Source organism: Dendropsophus ebraccatus, chromosome 1 (genome assembly GCF_027789765.1).
Source record: "Dendropsophus ebraccatus isolate aDenEbr1 chromosome 1, aDenEbr1.pat, whole genome shotgun sequence".
Classification (NCBI taxonomy): Eukaryota; Metazoa; Chordata; class Amphibia; order Anura; family Hylidae; genus Dendropsophus; species Dendropsophus ebraccatus.
The window spans coordinates 120844765-120865063 of NC_091454.1; the positions used below are offsets into that span (position 1 = coordinate 120844765).

The window sequence follows — 20299 nt, forward strand, 5'->3', positions numbered from 1 at the left end:
CGACAAAGGGGGTGGGGTCTAGACCTTTCGGCCAGCCTGTTCCAATGGCCAGCGAGGGGGCAGGGCCAACGGTGGCGTTGTGGGCAGGGCTAAGTGGCACTAATGTCACAAGGCCCCGCCCACTTAACACAATCTGCAGTTGATAAAAGATGACTTTTTACTTTTACAAGCACCATGACATATGATATAAAATAAGGTATGAAAACCGCTAAATTTACTCTTTACACCTGTATAGAGATGTTAGAATGCAAAAAGGAGGCGACAGTGTCACTTTAAATAAGTCTTTGCTCCGGGTGCTGAAGAAGCTAGCTACACCTTTTCCTGCGGCTGTGTTTAAAACAAAGGTACAGAATTCGGACCCCCTGCAATCTCTTACTTGACCCTATCCTATGTATAGGGGACAAGTTAGTTTTATTTGGACGTTTATCTATGTTAGCTGAGATGGGAATACCCCTTTACAGTATTTTCAACATTTCACATTCATTCACCCCCAAGTTACGACTGTATTTCATATACATAGTATATAAATATACAAAGTAAACAATTGCAGTAACTAAATAATTCCAAAGAGCAGAATAAGTTAAAGGGAACCAATCAGCCCGTTTGAGCTGATATGGTTCCCTTGAGAATTGTATAAAGCACCTGGAGCGGCCCCGGCACGTACCGGCCACGGCCGCAGCAGGTGCTTTATAACGGAGAAAATGACTTTTATTCTCCGGCTCGTGACTAGATACGAGCAGGGAAGTAGTTGTGGTGGGCGGCTCCCCGCTCATATCTAGTCACTGCGCTCTGCCTGTCAGCGTGCTCAGAGGGGATAATTGACAGGCAGAGAGGTCCGTTACTGGCCTCTCTGACTGTCAATCATCCCGCCAAGCGCTCTGACAGGCAGAGCTCAGTGACTAGATACGAGCGGGGAGCCGCCCACCATGACTACTTCCCCGCTCATATCTAGTCACGAGCCGGGGAATAAAAGTCATTTTCTCCGTCATAAAGCACCTGCTGCGGCCGCGGCCGGTACGTGCCGGGGCCGCTCCAGGTGCTTTATACAATGCTGTATGTTCCCTTTAAAATACAAAACAAAGTGTACCTTGGGAACAATATAAAAAAGCATCTGGTCAGAGACATCCCACTGTGCCCACACAAAGTCTTCAGCAATTCTGTCCTTAGGAATTGGACCCATATTTCTAATGACCTACAGAACAAAAAAAAAAAAAAAACATTGTTTTAAACGATAAAGAATAGGTTTACATTTTTCAAAGTCATTCTGATTTATTTTTGCCTCCTCCCTCTTCCCAGCCACTGTTGCTTTGATTGGCAGCCTAAGCAAAGGGCTTTGCTTTAAAGCGTAACTATAATTTCAGTAGCCAAAGAATGAAATTTCTCAAATAAAAAGCCCACGTTATCCTTTAAAAAGAGCCCTAAACTGCGTTCCTATCTTGTGCGGTTGCTGAGATATCCCCAGTTGTTTGGCTCAGAATAATAAATGAATTTTTCTCCTGGCTGAGAGATAGTGGGCGTGGTCTCCTCCTGTCTGAAAGTGGGCATGGCCTCCCTATTTCTCTCATCTTGCTGGGTACCTCCATCCACTGGCTGCTGAGCAGCGCCATAGCAGTTGGTATCACACACACTGGACGGTAGGATTAGATAGAGCATCATAGCAGATGGTATCGCACACACTGGACGGTGGGATTAGATAGAGCACCCCTGTAGGTGGTATCCTACACAGTGGGATTAGATACAGGGCTGCATTACAGTAAGGTGTGGGACACTATGCAGGGGAGTGGGGGCTGGGGGAGCACAGCACTCTTCCCTCTGTGCTCTGATGCCTGACAGGAGCACATAGTAGGACAGTGTTGCTCTCCTGCTTACTACAGGAGAGCACCAGCACTGAAAGGGTGTCAGGCTGACCAGAGGAGAAGGGGGGGGGGGGGGGGGGGGGGGGACCGCAGCGCTCCTCTGTCTGTGTGCTCCGGATTGTACAGATAGCAGAGCACATAGAAAGAAAGTGCAGGAGTCGGGGGAGGGGCCATAACACTCAGATAACGGAGAGGAGAGGAGCCTGAGCTGCGGAGGAGGGGGCTGCTGTCCAGTGCAGGGTGAGAGGAAGCAGGGGAGGGGCGGGAGGGGACTGGATCTCTCCTACTTCTGTGTGCTCTGGTGTTTGACCTGTCACCAGACACCGGAGCACATGTCAGGAAGGAGAGCTGGGGTCTGCTGCTTACCACACAGCCTGGTAACAATCAACCAGCTGTAGCACAGACAGCAGCAAGATCAGGAGACTCCTCCTCACTGCCTGTCATGTGACTTGCTGACAGCTCGTACCTAACTGCTCCTCAGGCAATGTACTGATTTTCAGCAGGACTGGACAGTTTTGCACAAGTAGCAGAGAGACAAACACACAGCTAAGGGGACATTCTACATCATATATTTAGAAAACTGTTCAATTTACATATTTAATTGAAATTGCAAAAATTCTTATAATGGCCTAAACTAACTAAAACTAAATTGTAAAAATATTTTATAGTTGCGCTTTAAGTTCCCAGCGCTCAGGCTGCTTATTAAGCGTGAGTGGCTTGGAAGAGGGTGGAGGCAGCGCGACTACATGACAATGTGGCTCCACCCCCATGCATTGTTTCTGGATGCCAAGTTGGAGGATTAAAGATAGATATTTTCAAATTGCTGCCCCACCGGAGACTGCTGGGCCCACTGTCTGGGAGCTATGCCCTGTAAGGTACTGGGGCCAGGTTAAACGCTCTCAGGGAGGTGATTGCTTCCCTTTAATGATGACTAGCATCTGTAATGCTTCAGAGGTCTTTTTCAACCAGCAAAGACTAAAAAGCTGCCTTCGGGTATATTCACACGGGCGGGCTCGCAGCGAGATTCTCGCTGCGAGCCCGGCAGGTCCTGGCAGTTCCCATACACTACATACTTGCTGCGGTCTAAACGACCGCAGCGAGTATGTAATTATACAGCCCTTAACCCCTTCTGCTCCCGCCCGGCTCCTCCGCTGTAAAAGCATGCATTACCGATCCGGCGTCCTGCTCTCCCGCCCGGCCAATCAGTCGCTGCACACACTAATTGGCCGGACAGGAGAGAAGGACGCCGGACCCGTGCAGCAAGGACAGGTAATGTATGCTTTTACAGCGGGGGAGCCGGGCGGGAGCAGAAGGGGCTAAGGGCGGTATAATTACATACTCGCTGCGGTCGTTTAAACCGCAGCAAGTATGTAGTGTATGGGAACTGCCAGGACCTGCCGGGCTCGCAGCGAAAATCTCGCTGCGAGCCCGCCCGTGTGAATATACCCTTCAAGAGACTGGACCTGGATACAAGTAAAGCTTTGTTTAATTCCCTTAAAGACAGAGCCTAAAATGACCTTAATCCTTTCCGGACCGGTCCAGGTAGCGCCTTGAGGACTAGAGAGCATTTTTTAAATCTGCCCAGTCTTACTTTATGTGGTTATACCTTTGTGATGCTATAACTTATCCTAGAGATTCTGAGATTGTTTTCTCATGATATATTGTACTTTAGGTTAATGATATGTATTTTTTTTCACCTTTGAGCCGCTTAGCTCAAAAGGCAAGCCCCGCTCACTGCTGCCAGCCGCCCGCTCAGCAGCACATAATTCTGCCCCCCTAAATGTAAAGTGAATGGCAATGCATACTGTGTACACAGCGCCACTCACTACTGTATAGGAGCAGGAAATCTAGAGGTAAATCCCTGCTCCTGTACGCAGGGCCGTATTAACAGCTGCTGCCCTAGGCACTACACTTGAAGATGCCCCATCTTGAGGACCATGGGGGACAGTGGTTTCGGCCAATTGCATTTCTCTACATGTAGAAACATTGTCTAAATCGTGTTTTTTCTGTTTTTTAACTGCTTAAAACAAACAAATTTTCACATTGAATCAATGATTAGAGTAGTCTGCATATTGTCAGAAGGAATTCTCACCACATGATTGGTAGATTAGTAGGTCATAGCTCCACACCTGATCAATACCACCATACACGTTATTGTCCCTGCTCCTGTACAGAAGAGCGGCGCATATCTCCTCCTGCAGGCACTGTGTGATGACATAATTTCGTTGCATGCCACCTGTAGGAGAAGGCCTACAAGCCACAAAGACTACAGGAGGATAACCCCCTTTGTCTGCAGGGAGAATACTAGGGATGGTCCGAACTCGCCGAGGTTCGGGTTCGGCTGAGCCCGAACGCTCAGCATCGGATTACCTCTGCCCGCTCCGTGCAGCGGGCGGATACAGCGGGAGGACCGCCTGGAAAACTGGGATACAGCCTATGGCTATGGCTGTATCCCAGTTTTCCAGGCGTTCCTCCCGCTGGATCCGCCCGCTGCACGGATGGTTCGGGTTCGTACGAACTCCATACGAACTCTGTTTGGACCATCCCTAGAGAATACCTCTGACGGTCAGGGAACTTGATAGTCACAGCACAGAATGGTGGCACTGGAACGCAGTCGTGCCTAACAGACTTCCAGCTGTTGAGCTCTGTTCAAGGTAAGCTTCACTGGAGTACCCTTTTAACGGTAATAAGTATCAAAGCGGATTTCACTGTGTGAAATTACAGCCTACAGTATGTGCGAACATACTGTACACTAAAAAAAAAAAAATGAACACTGTTGGCACCTGAGAATTTTTTTTTATTTTGTTTAAACACACATTTTTAATGTTCAAGGTTCCTGCATACATGGGCCTCATTCATCAAAACTAACAAAAACTAGACTTTGTGCTCAGCAATCATACTGCAGATTAGGAAATGAAAGCTGTGCTTCGGTTGGTTGTGCGCTGGGCATCAAAGCCAGGTTACCAAGCTAAATATTGTATTAGCTCTCCAAACTAAACTACTTTTAGATTTTAGCCCTTGTAAAAAGTATGACAATTCTGGAAGATAAAGCAAACTCACATGCAGTTAGTTGTTAAATGCATATACATTATACAATCTTACCACTCCCTTTCCATCTTCCTCACCAATGCATATATGAAACTGATCAATATCTATAAGAAGGAGAACAGATGTAAAACAGTTGCTAAAGCACACAGTGGGTACAGTACACAAGCAACACAGAGGTAGAGACGATACAATCATAAAGTAGCTGATGTCTTGTATGTGAATATATATGTACAGCTCTACCTGTAGCTTTCTGCATTCCTGGTTGCATCCTGAGGATCTCCTATGGGCTTCCATTTCAAAATATGATGCATTTATACAAAAATGCATTCATTGTAAGCGGCATTACATTAACAGGGTTTACTGGGCAGGACAGCTGTATCTCCAAATTGGCTCCTAAGGGGCTGCGTCTGAAAACCCAACAATCTAAGGGTCCTATTAGACAAAGCAATTTTTAACGATCATAAACTAGACTGTTTATCGTGAACCTGAAAACTGTTACCATACTGCACAGAACAATAGTTGTTAGCTATGATAGTTTACTCCATCTGATCCGAGCAAAAGGAACAATGTGGAATTACACTGAATGATTAGTGAACAAACAAATGTGGCGAATGAATGTGAAATTACAGCAACCAATGATTTTAGGGTCAGATCTAAATGAAACATCAACGCTACACAAGCGATTTTTTGATTGTTGCCTGCATTTACACTGAACAATTCTCATTTAAATTCAAACAATATCCAGATTTTCTGCACGATAATCGTCCTGTATAATAGAGTCCTCAGTGAATTTGAGCAACAGTCTCCAGTCTGGCAGTCTGGCTGCCTTTGTATAACCACTTGTACATGTATGCTATGCATTCTCAACAAGTGTACACCTTGATAGCATTGTAGTCATAAAAGTAAATACTGCATAGGCTTTGTTTTAGCATTTTTGAGATCACAATATTTTTCTGTCGTAGGTGGTTGTGAAGAACTTTGCATAGCTTGAGCTACGATTTTAACAATGTTTTTGTAAGAAAACTTCTGCTTTGGAGGTTGAGGAACAAACTTAGATTTTAAGGCACAGTTTTTAAATAATTCCGATTTGTCATTTACAATGGTCAGGTTGTCTTATTTTAGGAAATATATACAGTTTGGGCATGTACTTACTTATCAAGGTGCGTTTGTTCTGTACATTATAGGTTGTATTATAGTATGCCCCTAGAACATTTTCTCCTGTCTGAACATTGCACAGGGGCCTTAAAGATCCATGTTCAGTAGTCACACAGCTGATGAATAGGAGACAATCTGCCTGGAGCATTCCTAATGATGAGGAGGGTCGGGAGGAGGGACAGAGAGGTTGTGCCAGCCTAATGCATACACAATCTAAGCCCCAGCTGTTGGGCATGGGGCTGCCAGTTTAAAAGTTGTTTTTTAGGACAATATCTGTATCACCTGCTGAACGGACCACAGGACAGATCATGGAGCAAAAGCAGCTATCCGAAGGTACAAGCGGTTTGGGGAGGTCAGATTGCGGGTACAGAGTTGCTTTAAATGATATTTTGTTTGTGTTTACAGTTCCAGTTATATGAAGATACGTGCTTGAACTGTGCAATTGTTAAACTGTTACTCTTAGGAGGAGTGATGTATATAACTTGGGGCAAACTTTTAGAAAGATTAGAGAGAGAGAAAAAAAACACCTACATTTTTCCTCAGAAACTACCAGCAGGTGGCTCTCATTATGTGGGTATACATCTTCAGCTGGAGATAAAAACTAAGTAGAAAATAAGAATGAGAAAAAAAGTTCACACACCGTAATCTATAAAAAGAACAGCTGTTGTTTTAAATTATAACGTCTGTTCTTCTCATAATGCAATGATTTGCATTGAAGTCAATGCAAACAACGGCAATTGTTTCACACAATGTATTGAACAACAATCATTGTTTGGCTACAGCCATCAAAAGGACGTTCATGTCATTTCCAGCCGTTGTCCAAAGACTTTAATCTAATTTATCATTTAAAAACAGCAGTCATTTGATCCTCAAAACAACGGCCGTTGTTTTGAGTGCCAAATAACAATTGTGTTTATACATAGTGGGAACACAGCCTTAAAGGGGTTATCCAGCGCTATAAAAACATGGCCACTTTACCCCCTACTCTTGTCTCCAGTTCAGGTGTGGTTTGCAATTAATCTCCATTTACTTCAATAGAACTGAGTTTCAAAACCCCACCAAAACTGGAGACAAGAGAGGGGAAAAGTGGCCATGTTTTTTTAGCGCTGGATAAGCCCTTTAACGTTATTCTTCTTGTCTATATACCACTCATCTACCCACAAGTAAATACCAGAAAAAAAGGTTTGGGATGTACAACTGTATGCTCTACATAGGAAGTCCCCAACAAAAAACTTGCAAGTCAGACATTTCTATTAAAAAAAACAAAAAAAACAAATACACTACATCATGTTCAGTAGTGGATTATAATAGGTCCGTTTCAGGCGTCAGCCCTGAGCTCCTGGGGGGTCCATGCCCTCCCAAACAGTCTTGTACTTTAGGGGTGTATTTTCTCCTGGCTACAATTCTGCTATGATTTGTGAAATATTTGCTGCTTTTTTACTGTGATTTTGCACAAATTAGGGTATTATGACATTATTTATCCTGTACTATGAACATAACACTAGTGCTGCCATAGTAATAGTGGGGTGGTGGGGCCCTGGCTTAGCCTGGGGCCTATGGTAAAGTTAATCCACCCTTGACCATGTTAAGGTCACCTATAGATCCATACTAATGAACTTTCCAGGGCTATGCTCATACATGGCTTGTATCCTGTTAATTTTTTTTCTTCAGTCTTTGGTCAGACTGAACTTTTCCAGTGGGTTGGAATTGCTTCACCCAACACAAAATGCAGTTTCTGTTCACAGCACATTCTTTAAAATCTTCTCAGAAAGTTTCACTACACAGTCACACAAAGGCCACTATATGCTGTATTCATTGATACATTCTTTTAAAGCAGCTATCTTGGACTGTGATGGACTTTTTATATTGATTTGGATTTTTTTATTATACCATTTCACTATGGACTTTATATATACACTATTTCACTATGTTTATATACTGCTGTGAAGCAGCCTAATGCACCTTTATGATAATGGACTTTGACTGGCACTTGTATGCACCTATAGGAAGTGTTTTGCTTAACTAAGCACCTGTATAAGAATGAGTGGATTATTCACCTAGTTTGGCTTAAATGGTGGCGTGAGGCCACAGAAACGTTGTCTACACTTTTTTTTTTTTAGTTTGCTGTGCTGCACTTGAAATCATGGAATAAAGAACACAATTTTTGCATCTAATCTGGAGTGCCGTTGATTAACCTAAATATTTAAGTGAAGTTTGTGGTTGGAACTTGCGACTGGCACCCACTGCTCTTCCTGTGTGCTGCTGAAGTTACTACAAGTTATAGCTTTATTTGTAGAGATCTATCTACATACATACACACACACACACACACACACACACACTAACTAGACCGCTATTTTTAAAGGAAAGTTTAAAGGGATGAATGATTTCATTTGACAAGACATGTTTAACTAGTTTCACTCTGTACTGTTTTTTTTGGGAAAGAATTCTTAGTATTGGTAAATCATGCAGTAGAGTCAATATCTTACCTGCACTCGAATGCTGGTATCAACAGCTTTAAGAACTTTCACATTGTTGATGGGTTTTATTTCAATAAGTAGAGCCAAATATCTGGAAACTAAATAAAATGTAAAGTTTTTCTAAATTATTGTACCCCTTACAAAACCTTCTCTTACTTTAACCCAAAATTGTACACATTCTTCTAAGACCCTATTAAACCAAACGATTATCAGTCTTACCGGACGCCAATTGTTCAGTGTAATAGGACCACGAACAGCTGCTGCTCACCGCTCCGGGTAACAGAACAAAAAGAGTGCAGGCACAGCAAGCGCTCCATTCACTTTGTGGACGACCATGTCCCCATTCTTGAGATAGGTGGGAATCCCAGCAGTCAGATCCCCCCTCAATCAACTTGCTCCTATGGATGTGTGTGTGTGTGTGTGTGTGTGTGTGTGTGTGTGTGTGTGTGTGTGTGTAACCTGTAGTTTCTATTGGTAACTTGCTTGCATATATATGACTTTTTGATAACGTATTATAAGTTTTTTTAAAGCATGGTTAAATCAGCAATTTTGCACTTATGCTTACTGTGCAAAATCAGGAACATGACCATTTTAAAGTTTGGGCGATTCAGGATGCAGGAGATCTTTATTTTTTTGGTTAAATAATAATAATAAAAAGGACTGCAATTTTTTACACTTATGTGTAGCCCCCTAGGTGACTTCTATGACCAATACTTATATTGCTCCTCCTTAGGGACGCCATGATATATGAGGTATGTCATGGGTAATGTAAAATATCATTCCAGTTAGCTAAATCAGGTGTGTCTCATAGTCCAAAAAAATATTAGCTAAAACATAACAGATGTTTTAAAGTTGCCTTCCATGAATGACATATATGAAAGGCTTAAAAGGGGTATTCTGGACAAAACATATTGTCGAGCTATCCCCCTCACCTGTTCAGAGTCTGCATTTAAGCGGGAGAGGAGCTGCAGCTACAGGTCACCACTGCTACACAGTGAAGGGAGACAAACCGCTTTCAGCCCCATTCACAGTATAAGGTGGGTACTGAACAGCTGATTGCCAGGGTGCCGACCCCTGCCAATCAGTGACTAAAGCCTGAAGTATCCTGTAGCTCATCAATATGTTTTGCCTGGAGAACATTAGAAGAAAATCTGATCTACATACATTTTTGAATAGTAAAGTTATGTAAATGTTTAAGGAGCAAGATGAACTCAGGAAACTCTATGAACTTTTCTTCAATATAACTACTGTGTAACTGTCAAGAATGTATATTTCCTTGTATTAATGGCACCCTCATTCAACAAAAGAGGTACTGAAGAAAGCCAACTTCACGGCAAGGTCATAAGATACATTCACAATAGATATACTGTTGTACATAATTTTACCAACACTCCTTTTTATTTGTTAAGGTTTTTTTTACTGTATGCCATCTTGTCTAATACATATATATACTGTATGCATTTCTCGAGATGTATAAATATTTACTACAAAAATAAGGCCCCTATTACACACAGATTTATCTGACAGATTCTTGAAGCCAAAGTTAGGAATGAATTTGAAGAGGGAAAAAAATCTAGTGTTTTATGACCTGATCTCTGTTTATAGTCTGTTCCTGGCTTTAGCTTCAATGAAAAATCTGTGTGTGTAATAGGGCCCTAAACAATTCTGGGCTTACACGATGGATGGCCTATCCTCCGCTGTTTGGCGCCCCATGTTTCACTGAGAACATCACATGGTTTCCAGTCTGTGAGCTGAGCTACAATAACTCTGCACTACCACTACTACACAATATGGGACACACAGCTTCCAGCCCTGTTTACTGTAATGCGGAGGCATGGAAAAGCTAATTGTCTGGGTGTTGGAACTTTGACGGTTTAATGGCCTATCCTAATGCTACGTTTACACGGAGCGATAATTCGCCCAATCGATCGTTTAATGATTTTGAAGCAACGATTTGGCTTTTATAAGGATCAGCGTTTAGACGAATAAATCGTTAGAAAAATCGTAAGAAAATTAGTAAGAAAAATAGTTATTGCGATCGTTTAAGCCCATCTTTTACATAGGGTGAATCTTTGAAAGACTGTTTACACGAAGCGATCTACGAATTTTTAGCTAACGACGAACGATGATTTAAGCACATGTTAAAAGATCAAAATGAACGATTTTTCAATCATCGCTTGATCGTTTGCTGTGTTTACATGGAACGATTATCGCTCAATGCGTTCGCCCGATAATCGTTCCGTGAAAACGTAGCATAAGGGTTTATTTACACAGAAAGATTATCTGCCAAAGATTTAAAGCCAAAGCCAGGAACAGACTATAAACATACATCAGGTCATCAAGGAAAGCCTGAGATTTCTCCTTTTCATATCCATTCCTGGCTTTGGCTTCAAATCTTTGGCAGATAATCTTTCTTTGTAAATGGACCCTAAGGATAGGAATTCAAATATATAGCCAGGAAAACTCCTTTATTATGCTGGTTTCACACACAGTATGTTTTTTAAACTGCCAGTGCAGTTCTTGAGCCAAAGCCAGGGTGGATAAGGGAGGTAGGACACAAATAAAAGTGCTCCCTTTATTGTACCCATTACTTTTAATCCACTTTAGTTTTTGGCTCAAAAACTGCAAAGGCAGTTTTTCAAAGAACTGCCATGTGTGAAACAATTGTTGAAAAGGTGTTCACTACTAGATGCTCTTTAGGATAATCTAATTTAGGGTGTGTTAACACATGCAGGGATCAGCAACAGATTTGGTGTTCAGTTATTTAGTTACATTGATATCAAATCTGCTGTGGATCCTGTACGTGTGAACGAACCTGAAAACAAAATATTCCAAGAGAATCTGTCAGCACCTTAATGATGTCCTGAATAGTGACAGACACACATTTCAGCAGATTGTCACTTTTAGGTGCATGTGGTTTAAGTTTCAAAACAAGGGTCAGTAAGTGATGATCTGCAGGTATCAGATATAATCTGGATGGGAATTTGTCAGATGAGTAAAGCCCTTTAATCTAAAATTCCTGGCTGAACCCTTTAGAGAATCAAAACACTGAACAACCCCTATAGCCAATGATGGTCTATACACTTGGAGAGAACACTGATCACTGTAAATTTTCTGACCTTGCAGACTCCCTTATTTTTCCACAAAATCACTTGTGATGACATCCACTGCTTTCAGCAGTGTGAAAACCTGGCCAGTAAGCCATATCACAGAAGCCTATATAAATTGTATGTAAGGATTCTTAATACATTTGATGTGCATTTCTTTGCCAAACGTAAGACGTATGAACACCTTGAAACTAAACAGAGCATTGAACTATGAATTGCTACAGTCTTGTGTGGCTATTGGCCATGCACTTTTCATAGGTGGAACAAGGTAAAATTTGGTTTACATGAAAAACAGCACAATCAAAATTTAGACTGCAAATCCATGGCCGTACACAAGTGTTTGTATCACATGGAAATTGGCGATAGAGCACAGCAGCTAACTGTGGACCCAGCCCTGTTGAAAGTCTGACCAAGATTTACCAAGCTGCCTAAAATGCACGCTGCCTTTTTACCCCACAACGATCAATCCCAACCTGAGCTGTGATTGTTGCTGTGGGAAAAAACAGAGTGCATATCACGCAGCTTGATAAATCTGGGCCATTGTATTTGTTTGTTATTTATTTGTAACACTTACCTGGTGATGAATGTCGACTTTGTGTTTCATATGTTGTATGGTAGTAACTTAAGGCTAAAGAGAAAGCAGAGTTAACAATGACCAAACTAAAAATCACATTGAAACAAAACAATGTTAGCTATAAAGGGTACTATTACACGGAATGATAATCGTCCCGATTCGGCCGATTATCGCTCCGATTCGGCCGATTATCGCTCCATGTAATATATACAAACGATCAGCCGATGACAACGATCAGATCATTGATATAAGTTTGGATCTATTTTCGTCAGGCGCCGACCGCGCACCGCTACGTGTAATAGCGGTGCGCGGCCGGCGACTGACGATATACATGACCTATCCACGTTCCAGGGCTGCTGCTGCGATCTTCTCCCCGGGTCCTGCGCGCTCTAGCTTTAGAGTGGCCTGTCAGCTGAACGGCCGCCTGGCCAATCACAGGCCGCGGCGGTCCCGGCCTGTGATTGGCTGAGCGGCTTGTCCGCTGACAGGCCACTCTGAGGTTAGAGCTCACGGGACCCGTGAAGAAGCGGACCGCAGCAGCAGCCCTGGAACGTGGATAGGTAATGTATATAATTAAGCAAGGGCTGCAAGGACATCGGTAACGATGTCCCTGCAGCCCTTGTTTAACGATTATGGGGCCGTGTAATAGGTCCAGGAAACGGACGATCTAGCAGATCGCTGCTCGTTTACAGGTATTATCGGGCCCCTATTGGCCTGTGTAATACCACCCTAAGACTTTTACCTAGATCTAAGATAGTTATGCCATGCGTAATGAAAAGTGTGTGAGGATAATGGGTGGGATGGATGCTTCATCAGTAAAACCACATGATGCGTGTCTCTTGGTGCAAAAAAAAAAAAAAAAAAAAAAAAAAAAAAAAGTAGAAATCCCTTGCATCACAGGGAACCTCACAAAAGTCAAACTACGACAACAACAACTTACCAAGTAAAGTTTTCTCATTGTTCATAGAAGCACTTATAATATTAACTTCACTTTCAAAAGAATATAACATCTGCAATAATAAAAAAAAAACAGAATAATTAGATTAATGTACTAAAATACCAAAAACACTACTTATGTTCTGCATATTTTAGGGTATGTTCACACAAAGGAATAGGTACATAATTTTAAGTGAAGTTTGCGCCACGGACATCGCTTGAAATTCAGAGCCTAATTTGTAGTGTGATCATACCCTTACTTTTGGAAGTGCATGTACTTATTTAAAATCAGCTATTTCACAATAATAACTTTAACATAAGTAAGAAGTTATCCTACTCACGATTTGGAAGGACGCAATCAATTATGGCTGTTATTCTACACTGTGTGCTCTGCTGAACAAAATTTCCCTTTGACTTCAATGGAGAAATTTATCATACTGAAAGTACAGCCATATTTTTACCCAAAAAGCAATGTTTATGCAACGCTTTAAAAAGTGGTAAAATAAAAAAGAGGCTTTAAACCAGGCATGTCAAAATCTGTCCTGTGGTGGCAGGATTTTTGTCCCGCAGGCTGTAATATGGGTGGTCGGATGGCTGCCCATATTGTAATCCTGCCATAGATCAGCCAGAATACTAGGCTGCAGCCATTCCCATAAGATGTTGGTATGTGTGTCATGGGCGGTACGTGCAGTGGTATGGACGCTTCACACCTTAAACTTGCTCTGTACTATCCTATACTTGTCATGTCAAGCAATTTATGATATAATTAAACTGCACAGCAGTGGGAGGCGCACGCTGCTTTCACAGTGCCAGGAATGGTGCACGCACACGTCAATAGACATCAAGGTCATTTGAGAGACGAGCTTCAAAGTGTCAGTTGTGAGGAAAGCAGGGGAAAGACAGACAGCAGGAGCATGGACAAGTATAGAGCATTGTTATTATTTGCTTTACTTTTCCACTGGCCACGCATCACTAATAAACATAGCGATGCTCAGTCAGCAGACAATGATTTTAAAACTTTCTTCAAGACATTAATCAGCCAATGACTGGCTCTTCAGCTGATTGTTGTCTTTATTAAACAGGGTAATATCTGCCCGATTCTGTCTGATAGGATAGATAATTGTACTGTGCAATAGGACTCAAACGGTGCCTTTACAGACAGATTTATCAGACAGATTTTCGAAGCCAAAGCCAGGAACAGACTATAAAGAGGTCATAAAGGAAAGACAGATTTTTCAGTTTTAAATCCATTCCTGGCTTTGACTTCAAAAATCTGTCAGATAAATCTCTCCATGTAAAGACACCCTAATAGTCCAATCTCTTGTACAGGGTCTATTGTAGATATTAATGAAAAAAAAATTATGGAACACAACATCAAATCTGCGACATCAGATCCTGTATGTATAAAACAATTTCCAAACAAACCTCCTACTCTAGCTTAAAAAATTCAGCACAAATGCTTGGTCATTGCTCTAATTACTGTCCTCCAATTTCAGGATCAGCAGGGGTTTCAGCAGTTGTAACCCCATCAATTAGCTCATGGGTCTCCAAACTGCGGCCCTCCAGCTGTTGCAATACTACATTTCCCATCATGCCTGGACAGCTAAATCCAAAGCTTTAGCTGTCAGCAGGCACAAGTTTGCCACACTGCCACATCACTATTCAGGGCATTCTTGCTAGAAGGAGAGTATAGCAGTCCTGTATTCTTGTCACACCTCACTTTCCCAGTAAGGCTACGTTCACACTTAGCAAAACTAGCGGAATTCCAAGGCGTAATTGTCCACCTCGGAATGCCGTTAGCCTCCCTCTCATAATGGGAGTCTATGGGAGGCGCGCACTGCTGCTCTGTCCGCGCTGAAGAATGAACATGTTCATTCTTCAGCGGAGAGACGCTGTGAGAACAGCAGTGCGCGCCTCCCATTATGAGAGGGATGCTAACGGCATTCCGCGGTGGACAATTCCGCTAGTTTTGCTACTAGTGAATGGGGCATAATGCCTCTTTCTACGCCTCCCTCAGTGACATTACAAGCTCGCCCCAGGCTGCTGCAACTAAAGCTATGGTCAGGCCTTTTAAAGGGCTCACGCCAGAGCTGAGACCATGGCTTTTGTTATAGCAGCCTGGGGTGCAGAGGAATGGCTGACTGGAACTTATAGTGTGGGACATACTCCGGCTGATTTCATAGGAGATTGCTTCGGAAATCAGCAAACGTATCATGTGCCACACTAAAAGTTATTTTTGTGTCTCAAAGCTGTGTTCCCCTTCCCCTGCCGGCAAATCCCACAGCAGCAACAGCATCATGTGGCAGGATTGCATGCACTCTCCCTTCCTCCATTCTCCAGCACCCATAGAACAGCATGGCAGTGGTCAGGCAGTAAAAAGTTGGCCCTTCTTTGCATGCCATCTCCTGTTATGGGGACTTAAATTGTATCAGACCTCGTGTGTCTCGATCAATGACCACCACAGCTCCTTTGTCCTCTCCAATTCATTCTAATAGATCTCCCGCCCAGCCTCCATCCTGCAGTGGATGCCACCAAAACCACAGGATGAGCGCATCTTGAAGGGTAGGAGGGCATTCTTATATAACAAATCGGTGCTACAGAGCCGCTGGTGTCTGTCTAGGAGCCCATCCACACATCCCTACATCAACATGGATGTATTTACAGCCTGGTTTGTGTGTCATGAGGCTTTTGCTTCATGCACACACTTCTTTGGAAAAAAAATATAGCCCTAGATGTGTTATGAGGATAATATCAGGAGCTAGCAATCTATATAGTGCCCACTAGTGATGAATGTATTGTGAAAAAGATCTGACTGTTGTAAAGTCATTGATTTTTACAGTTCTATAGACCAGTGCTTCTCAAACTGTAAACTCGGCCTCCCCAGTAAGGCGCCCTCTAGTTGGTGAGGCACAGCAGGGAGGCAGTTCTCACAAAAGTGACTATAGGCTGCACAGTTCTTTCCCTGACTGCAACAATCTCTGGTTTAGGAACATTATTGACTCATTTTATGAATATATTTATGTTTTACAGAGTTTAGGAGACACTAAGCAATTTTTATTTTTACACAGACTTCAACCACAGAGGGTGAGGCCCTGACATCCTCTTGGTCAGTCTGGTGAGGCCCAGGCATTACTTTACTCCGTTGGGCACCAGGAGAAAAAGTTTAAGAAGCACTGCTATAGAGAAGGCTATTGAGAAAAACACCATATTGAAGGCAGGATGCAGTTTGATAATGCCACGAGGGCTGTATCTGCCACTAGGCACCCGTGCTGCGGCGCCCGCAGGGAACAAAAATTTTTTTTATTACAAAAAATATATATATTTTTCACCCCTGCCGCCGTAGGCACCGGACCACACATCTCTAACAACTGAAAAGACCTTACTCTACATCCTAGGAGTAATAACTCTGTCTGAACTTTAACTGGTGGAACTTCCTGACAATAGCACGGACCAAGTGCAGGGTCAGTTCCGCTAGCTGTGGGGGACGCCTACAGAACCTGACCACACTAACGAAACATTTCAGCCTCCCTCCCCCATAACCCTCCCCCCTTCACTCTAACCCCTTAAATCTACTAGACGATCACAATTTACTACTGAGATCTAGCTGCAATGCACCAACCTTGTACTAGTAGATTGCTGTTACAAGCCTTTACTTTTTTGTTGAATCTAATAAAACCTAGTCTTTTATCATGACTTGGTCTGTCTACCACTACCGTTATTTCTTAGTTACCCTGTTGTCTGTACCTACGGGTGGAGACATTGTCCAATAAAGATAATCTATCACTATTGTTTGGTCTTTCTTTGAGTTGTAGTGCCTGCAGCTGTTGTAGTTGGGTCCTTTACACTGGATGCTTTGCGGGAGATCAGAATACATAGATCTGTATGGTCAGTGCAGGGACGTGACCCCAGAACATCACTAATAGGGGATGGAACAAAAACATCTCCCCCTATTAGTGCTGTTCTGGGGTCACTTCCCTGCACTGAGCCCCCACAGATCTATGTATTCTAATCTTCCACAAAGCATCCAGTGTATAATGCACCTAGGACCCAATTACAACGGCTGCAGGCACTACAACTCCCAGCATGTACTGACAGTCTGCAGCCCTCAGGATATGCTGGGAGTTGTAGTACAGTGTAGACAGATGTATTGCTGGACCTTCAGGGCTGATGGTTGTCACCCACAGATTGCAGCCACCGGGAGACACAGTGCACACAGTGATTTATTATAGGTTTGTCCTCTTAGACACTACAACTCCCAGCATACCCTGAGAGCTGTATAAATAGAGGGGGTTCTGAGAGTTTTAGTTAGACTGAAAAAGGAATGTCACAGATACAGAATGAATCCAGGGAAGGAGCGGGTCAGCATGTAGTCTCTCACTGGTTCTTTATTGGTGGGCCCCAAGGATCATTTCCTCTGGTGGGTCCCAGGTACCCCAGTCAGACACTGGACAGAAGCGGCCCCCAAACTAACGCCCTATTCACACATCCTGTTCCTGTCCGCAATTGCGGATCCGCAGAAAAATAGGACCAATGTATTTCAATGGACCCATACACACATCCATGTTGTGCACTGGGCTGCAATCCGTTCTGCAAAAAAAAAAAAAAAAAAAAAAAAAAAAAAAAAAAAAAAAAAAAAAAAAAAAAAAACAGGCCCTAGTACGGACAGTAACTGACACACCCAATACAACTCTATGGGGTCCGTATTTTTTTACGGATGCAATACGGACTGAATTTGCTGATTGTTACTGACTGAAATTTGTGGATTGGAAAAATATACTGACGTGTGAATAAGGCATAAGACGTCCCCGGCCTCCTTCCTTCCTGCATCAAGTCTGTTTGATGAGAACAGTGGGCATCAAGCAGAGTGGCACCCAAGTGCCAGGGTATATATCATGCATGTAACCGAGGGGGGGGGGGGGGATCCTCAGCGTGCAAAGTGCCTAGGGCAGCATGAACTCTAAATACAGGCCTGAATGCCACCACAAACTATGCAAATTAGCATTGTCATATTTTACATCTAGCCTCAAGGTTTTAGGCCACACAGGTTCAAAACCGTCCACAGATTTAGAACAGACAAGCAATTTTTATAAAAGCCTGCAACATACAGCTGTTTGAGGTACCTGTAGGTATGTGTATTTCTGCAATCCATATTTTTCCCAGTTTTAAGTTAAAAAAACAAACAAAAAAACAGATGAAAAATGGATGCAATTGTGTGCCTCCATTTGGATCCCTTTTTCCATTGACCTACATTTTGAAATAAAGGATAAAAAAAAATGGATTAAAACGTTTTTTAGCATACACAAAAACGTGGTTGACTACGGCTTTGTGTACACTAAAAAAAAATATTATTATAATATATATATTATATACACACAATGGAAGTCAATGGGAAAACGGAATGCATACAAAAGACAACACACAGGCCGAAATGCATAGTTTTTTTTTTTTTTTTAAATGTGCATTAATATTTTTGATACCTTCAGTGTTTATATGGACAACTGGAGTGCCAATACACTTTTTTCCTGTGCTTTGTGTTTGTTTTTTCCATTTGTACACTGAAGTCTTACCTCATTTTTTTTAGCAAGAGGATCGTATAGGCCAATGCTTGTGAAGCCCTCTACTCCCTGTAAAAACAGAAAAAAAAAAGAAGTTAAAACACACACACATATATATATATATATAATATACACATATATACACATATATACACATATATACACATATACATACACACACACATTTTTTCCTTTTCTCTACATGAAATACGCTATACATTTGGCCACTATGTGTCTCACTTTCTGGAAAACTGCAGTCGCACCTCCATAACTAAGGCTATTTGGTCTTTAGGAACAGCAAAAAGATAAAAAATTAAGAAAAATTGCAAATAGTGATATCAGTTGGCCCAGTGAAGAGCAATGCTGACTGACCAACAATGACGGCTGAGTAAACTAACTGATCTTAGGGCCTGGCCACTTGTTCAGAGTGAAATAATAATAATAATAATAACAATACATTAAAGGGGAATAGTTCCCTATTGCGCAGGAGGCTCCCAGGATGACAGTATGTCTCTTACCTTCATCCTCTGTGGATGTCCCTATGGCGGCAGACAGTGCTACTAACGATGCCCCAATGGTCTTACTGGACCATGGAGAAAAAGACTAATTGCACAGGAAAGATGCCAAGGATGGCAAGAGACTTACCTTCATACTCTGGGCCTTCTGCGCAATCGGTAGCTATCAGCAGGTTAAACTTGTCTAGCCCGCTGATAGTTCCGCTTTAAATATTTGCTTGATTTGTCATGACAGGTACACTTTAATATTTAAAAGAAAATTAAACAATACCTTCCAAGTATACAAGATGTTCCCGCCTCTCTCTATGTTAATGATTCGGAGTGTTCTTGAGCTTTTCTCTAAGGTATCAGAAACTGAAAACATTACTTGAGTTAGTACTAATGTATCAAACTGTTTTCTGGGATTCAGATTCTATTACACAAATTTTATTTTTATTTTACATAGAGAAAATAAATCATGATGTATCCTTATTCTAGCTGCACATACTTTATATCATTACATAGCTTTTAGTGAGGGCGGTGACGCAAGAGTCATCCCATTGTAACAGAATGCAGATTTTAAAAATAAATAATTTAAAAAAATCAAAGGCCAAACCCTTATTTCTTGTAGAGGTAAAGGGTAGTCCGGCAGGGGCCTTTTTTTAATCTGTGCCGAAGAATAAGTCATTTGAAAACAATAAACTGCACTTATCTCCCTGGCTCCCGTGGCACCACCATTATCTTATAGATTTGTCCCACTGTTCTTCCGCTTCAGGGTGCTGGGGCCGTGACGCTGCAAGCCCACTCAGCCAATCAGCGACTTAGGAGCGACATCCATGCAGTCACTGACTGGTTGGACAAGCCTGAAACATCATAACCAGGGCTGTGGAGTCGGTAAGCCGCAGCTCCGACTCAAGACTCCTGAAATTTATCAGGACCGACTCAGACTCCTGCTCCTTCATAAATGGACAGTCATATACCAGGGGAGTTATTTATCACACTGGCTCAGCAGCTTCTCCCTAATGTCCTACATGATCCTGGGGCGACTTCTGAGGGAATAAAAAAAAAAAAAGATATAAAGCAGATTCTCCTGT

At 42.4% G+C, this 20299-nt stretch overlaps 1 protein-coding gene across 3 annotated transcripts in view; it reads right to left on the minus strand.

Moving 5' to 3' along the window:
• Positions 1–20299, minus strand: part of GSAP (gamma-secretase activating protein) — a 72029-nt gene that overhangs the window by 40932 nt on the left and 10798 nt on the right. For 2 of the 3 annotated variants that reach the window (XM_069978071.1, XM_069978092.1), the window contains exons 2-9: positions 19498–19580; positions 18724–18780; positions 13161–13230; positions 12221–12274; positions 8549–8637; positions 6591–6660; positions 4959–5008; positions 1088–1192 (exon numbers count right to left, since the gene is read on the minus strand). In XM_069978071.1, the coding sequence (XP_069834172.1) occupies positions 1088–1192; positions 4959–5008; positions 6591–6660; positions 8549–8637; positions 12221–12274; positions 13161–13230; positions 18724–18780; positions 19498–19580 (578 nt within the window). The remainder of the gene's footprint in view (positions 1–1087; positions 1193–4958; positions 5009–6590; positions 6661–8548; positions 8638–12220; positions 12275–13160; positions 13231–18723; positions 18781–19497; positions 19581–20299) is intronic. The other variant, XM_069978083.1, reaches the window with a different exon arrangement.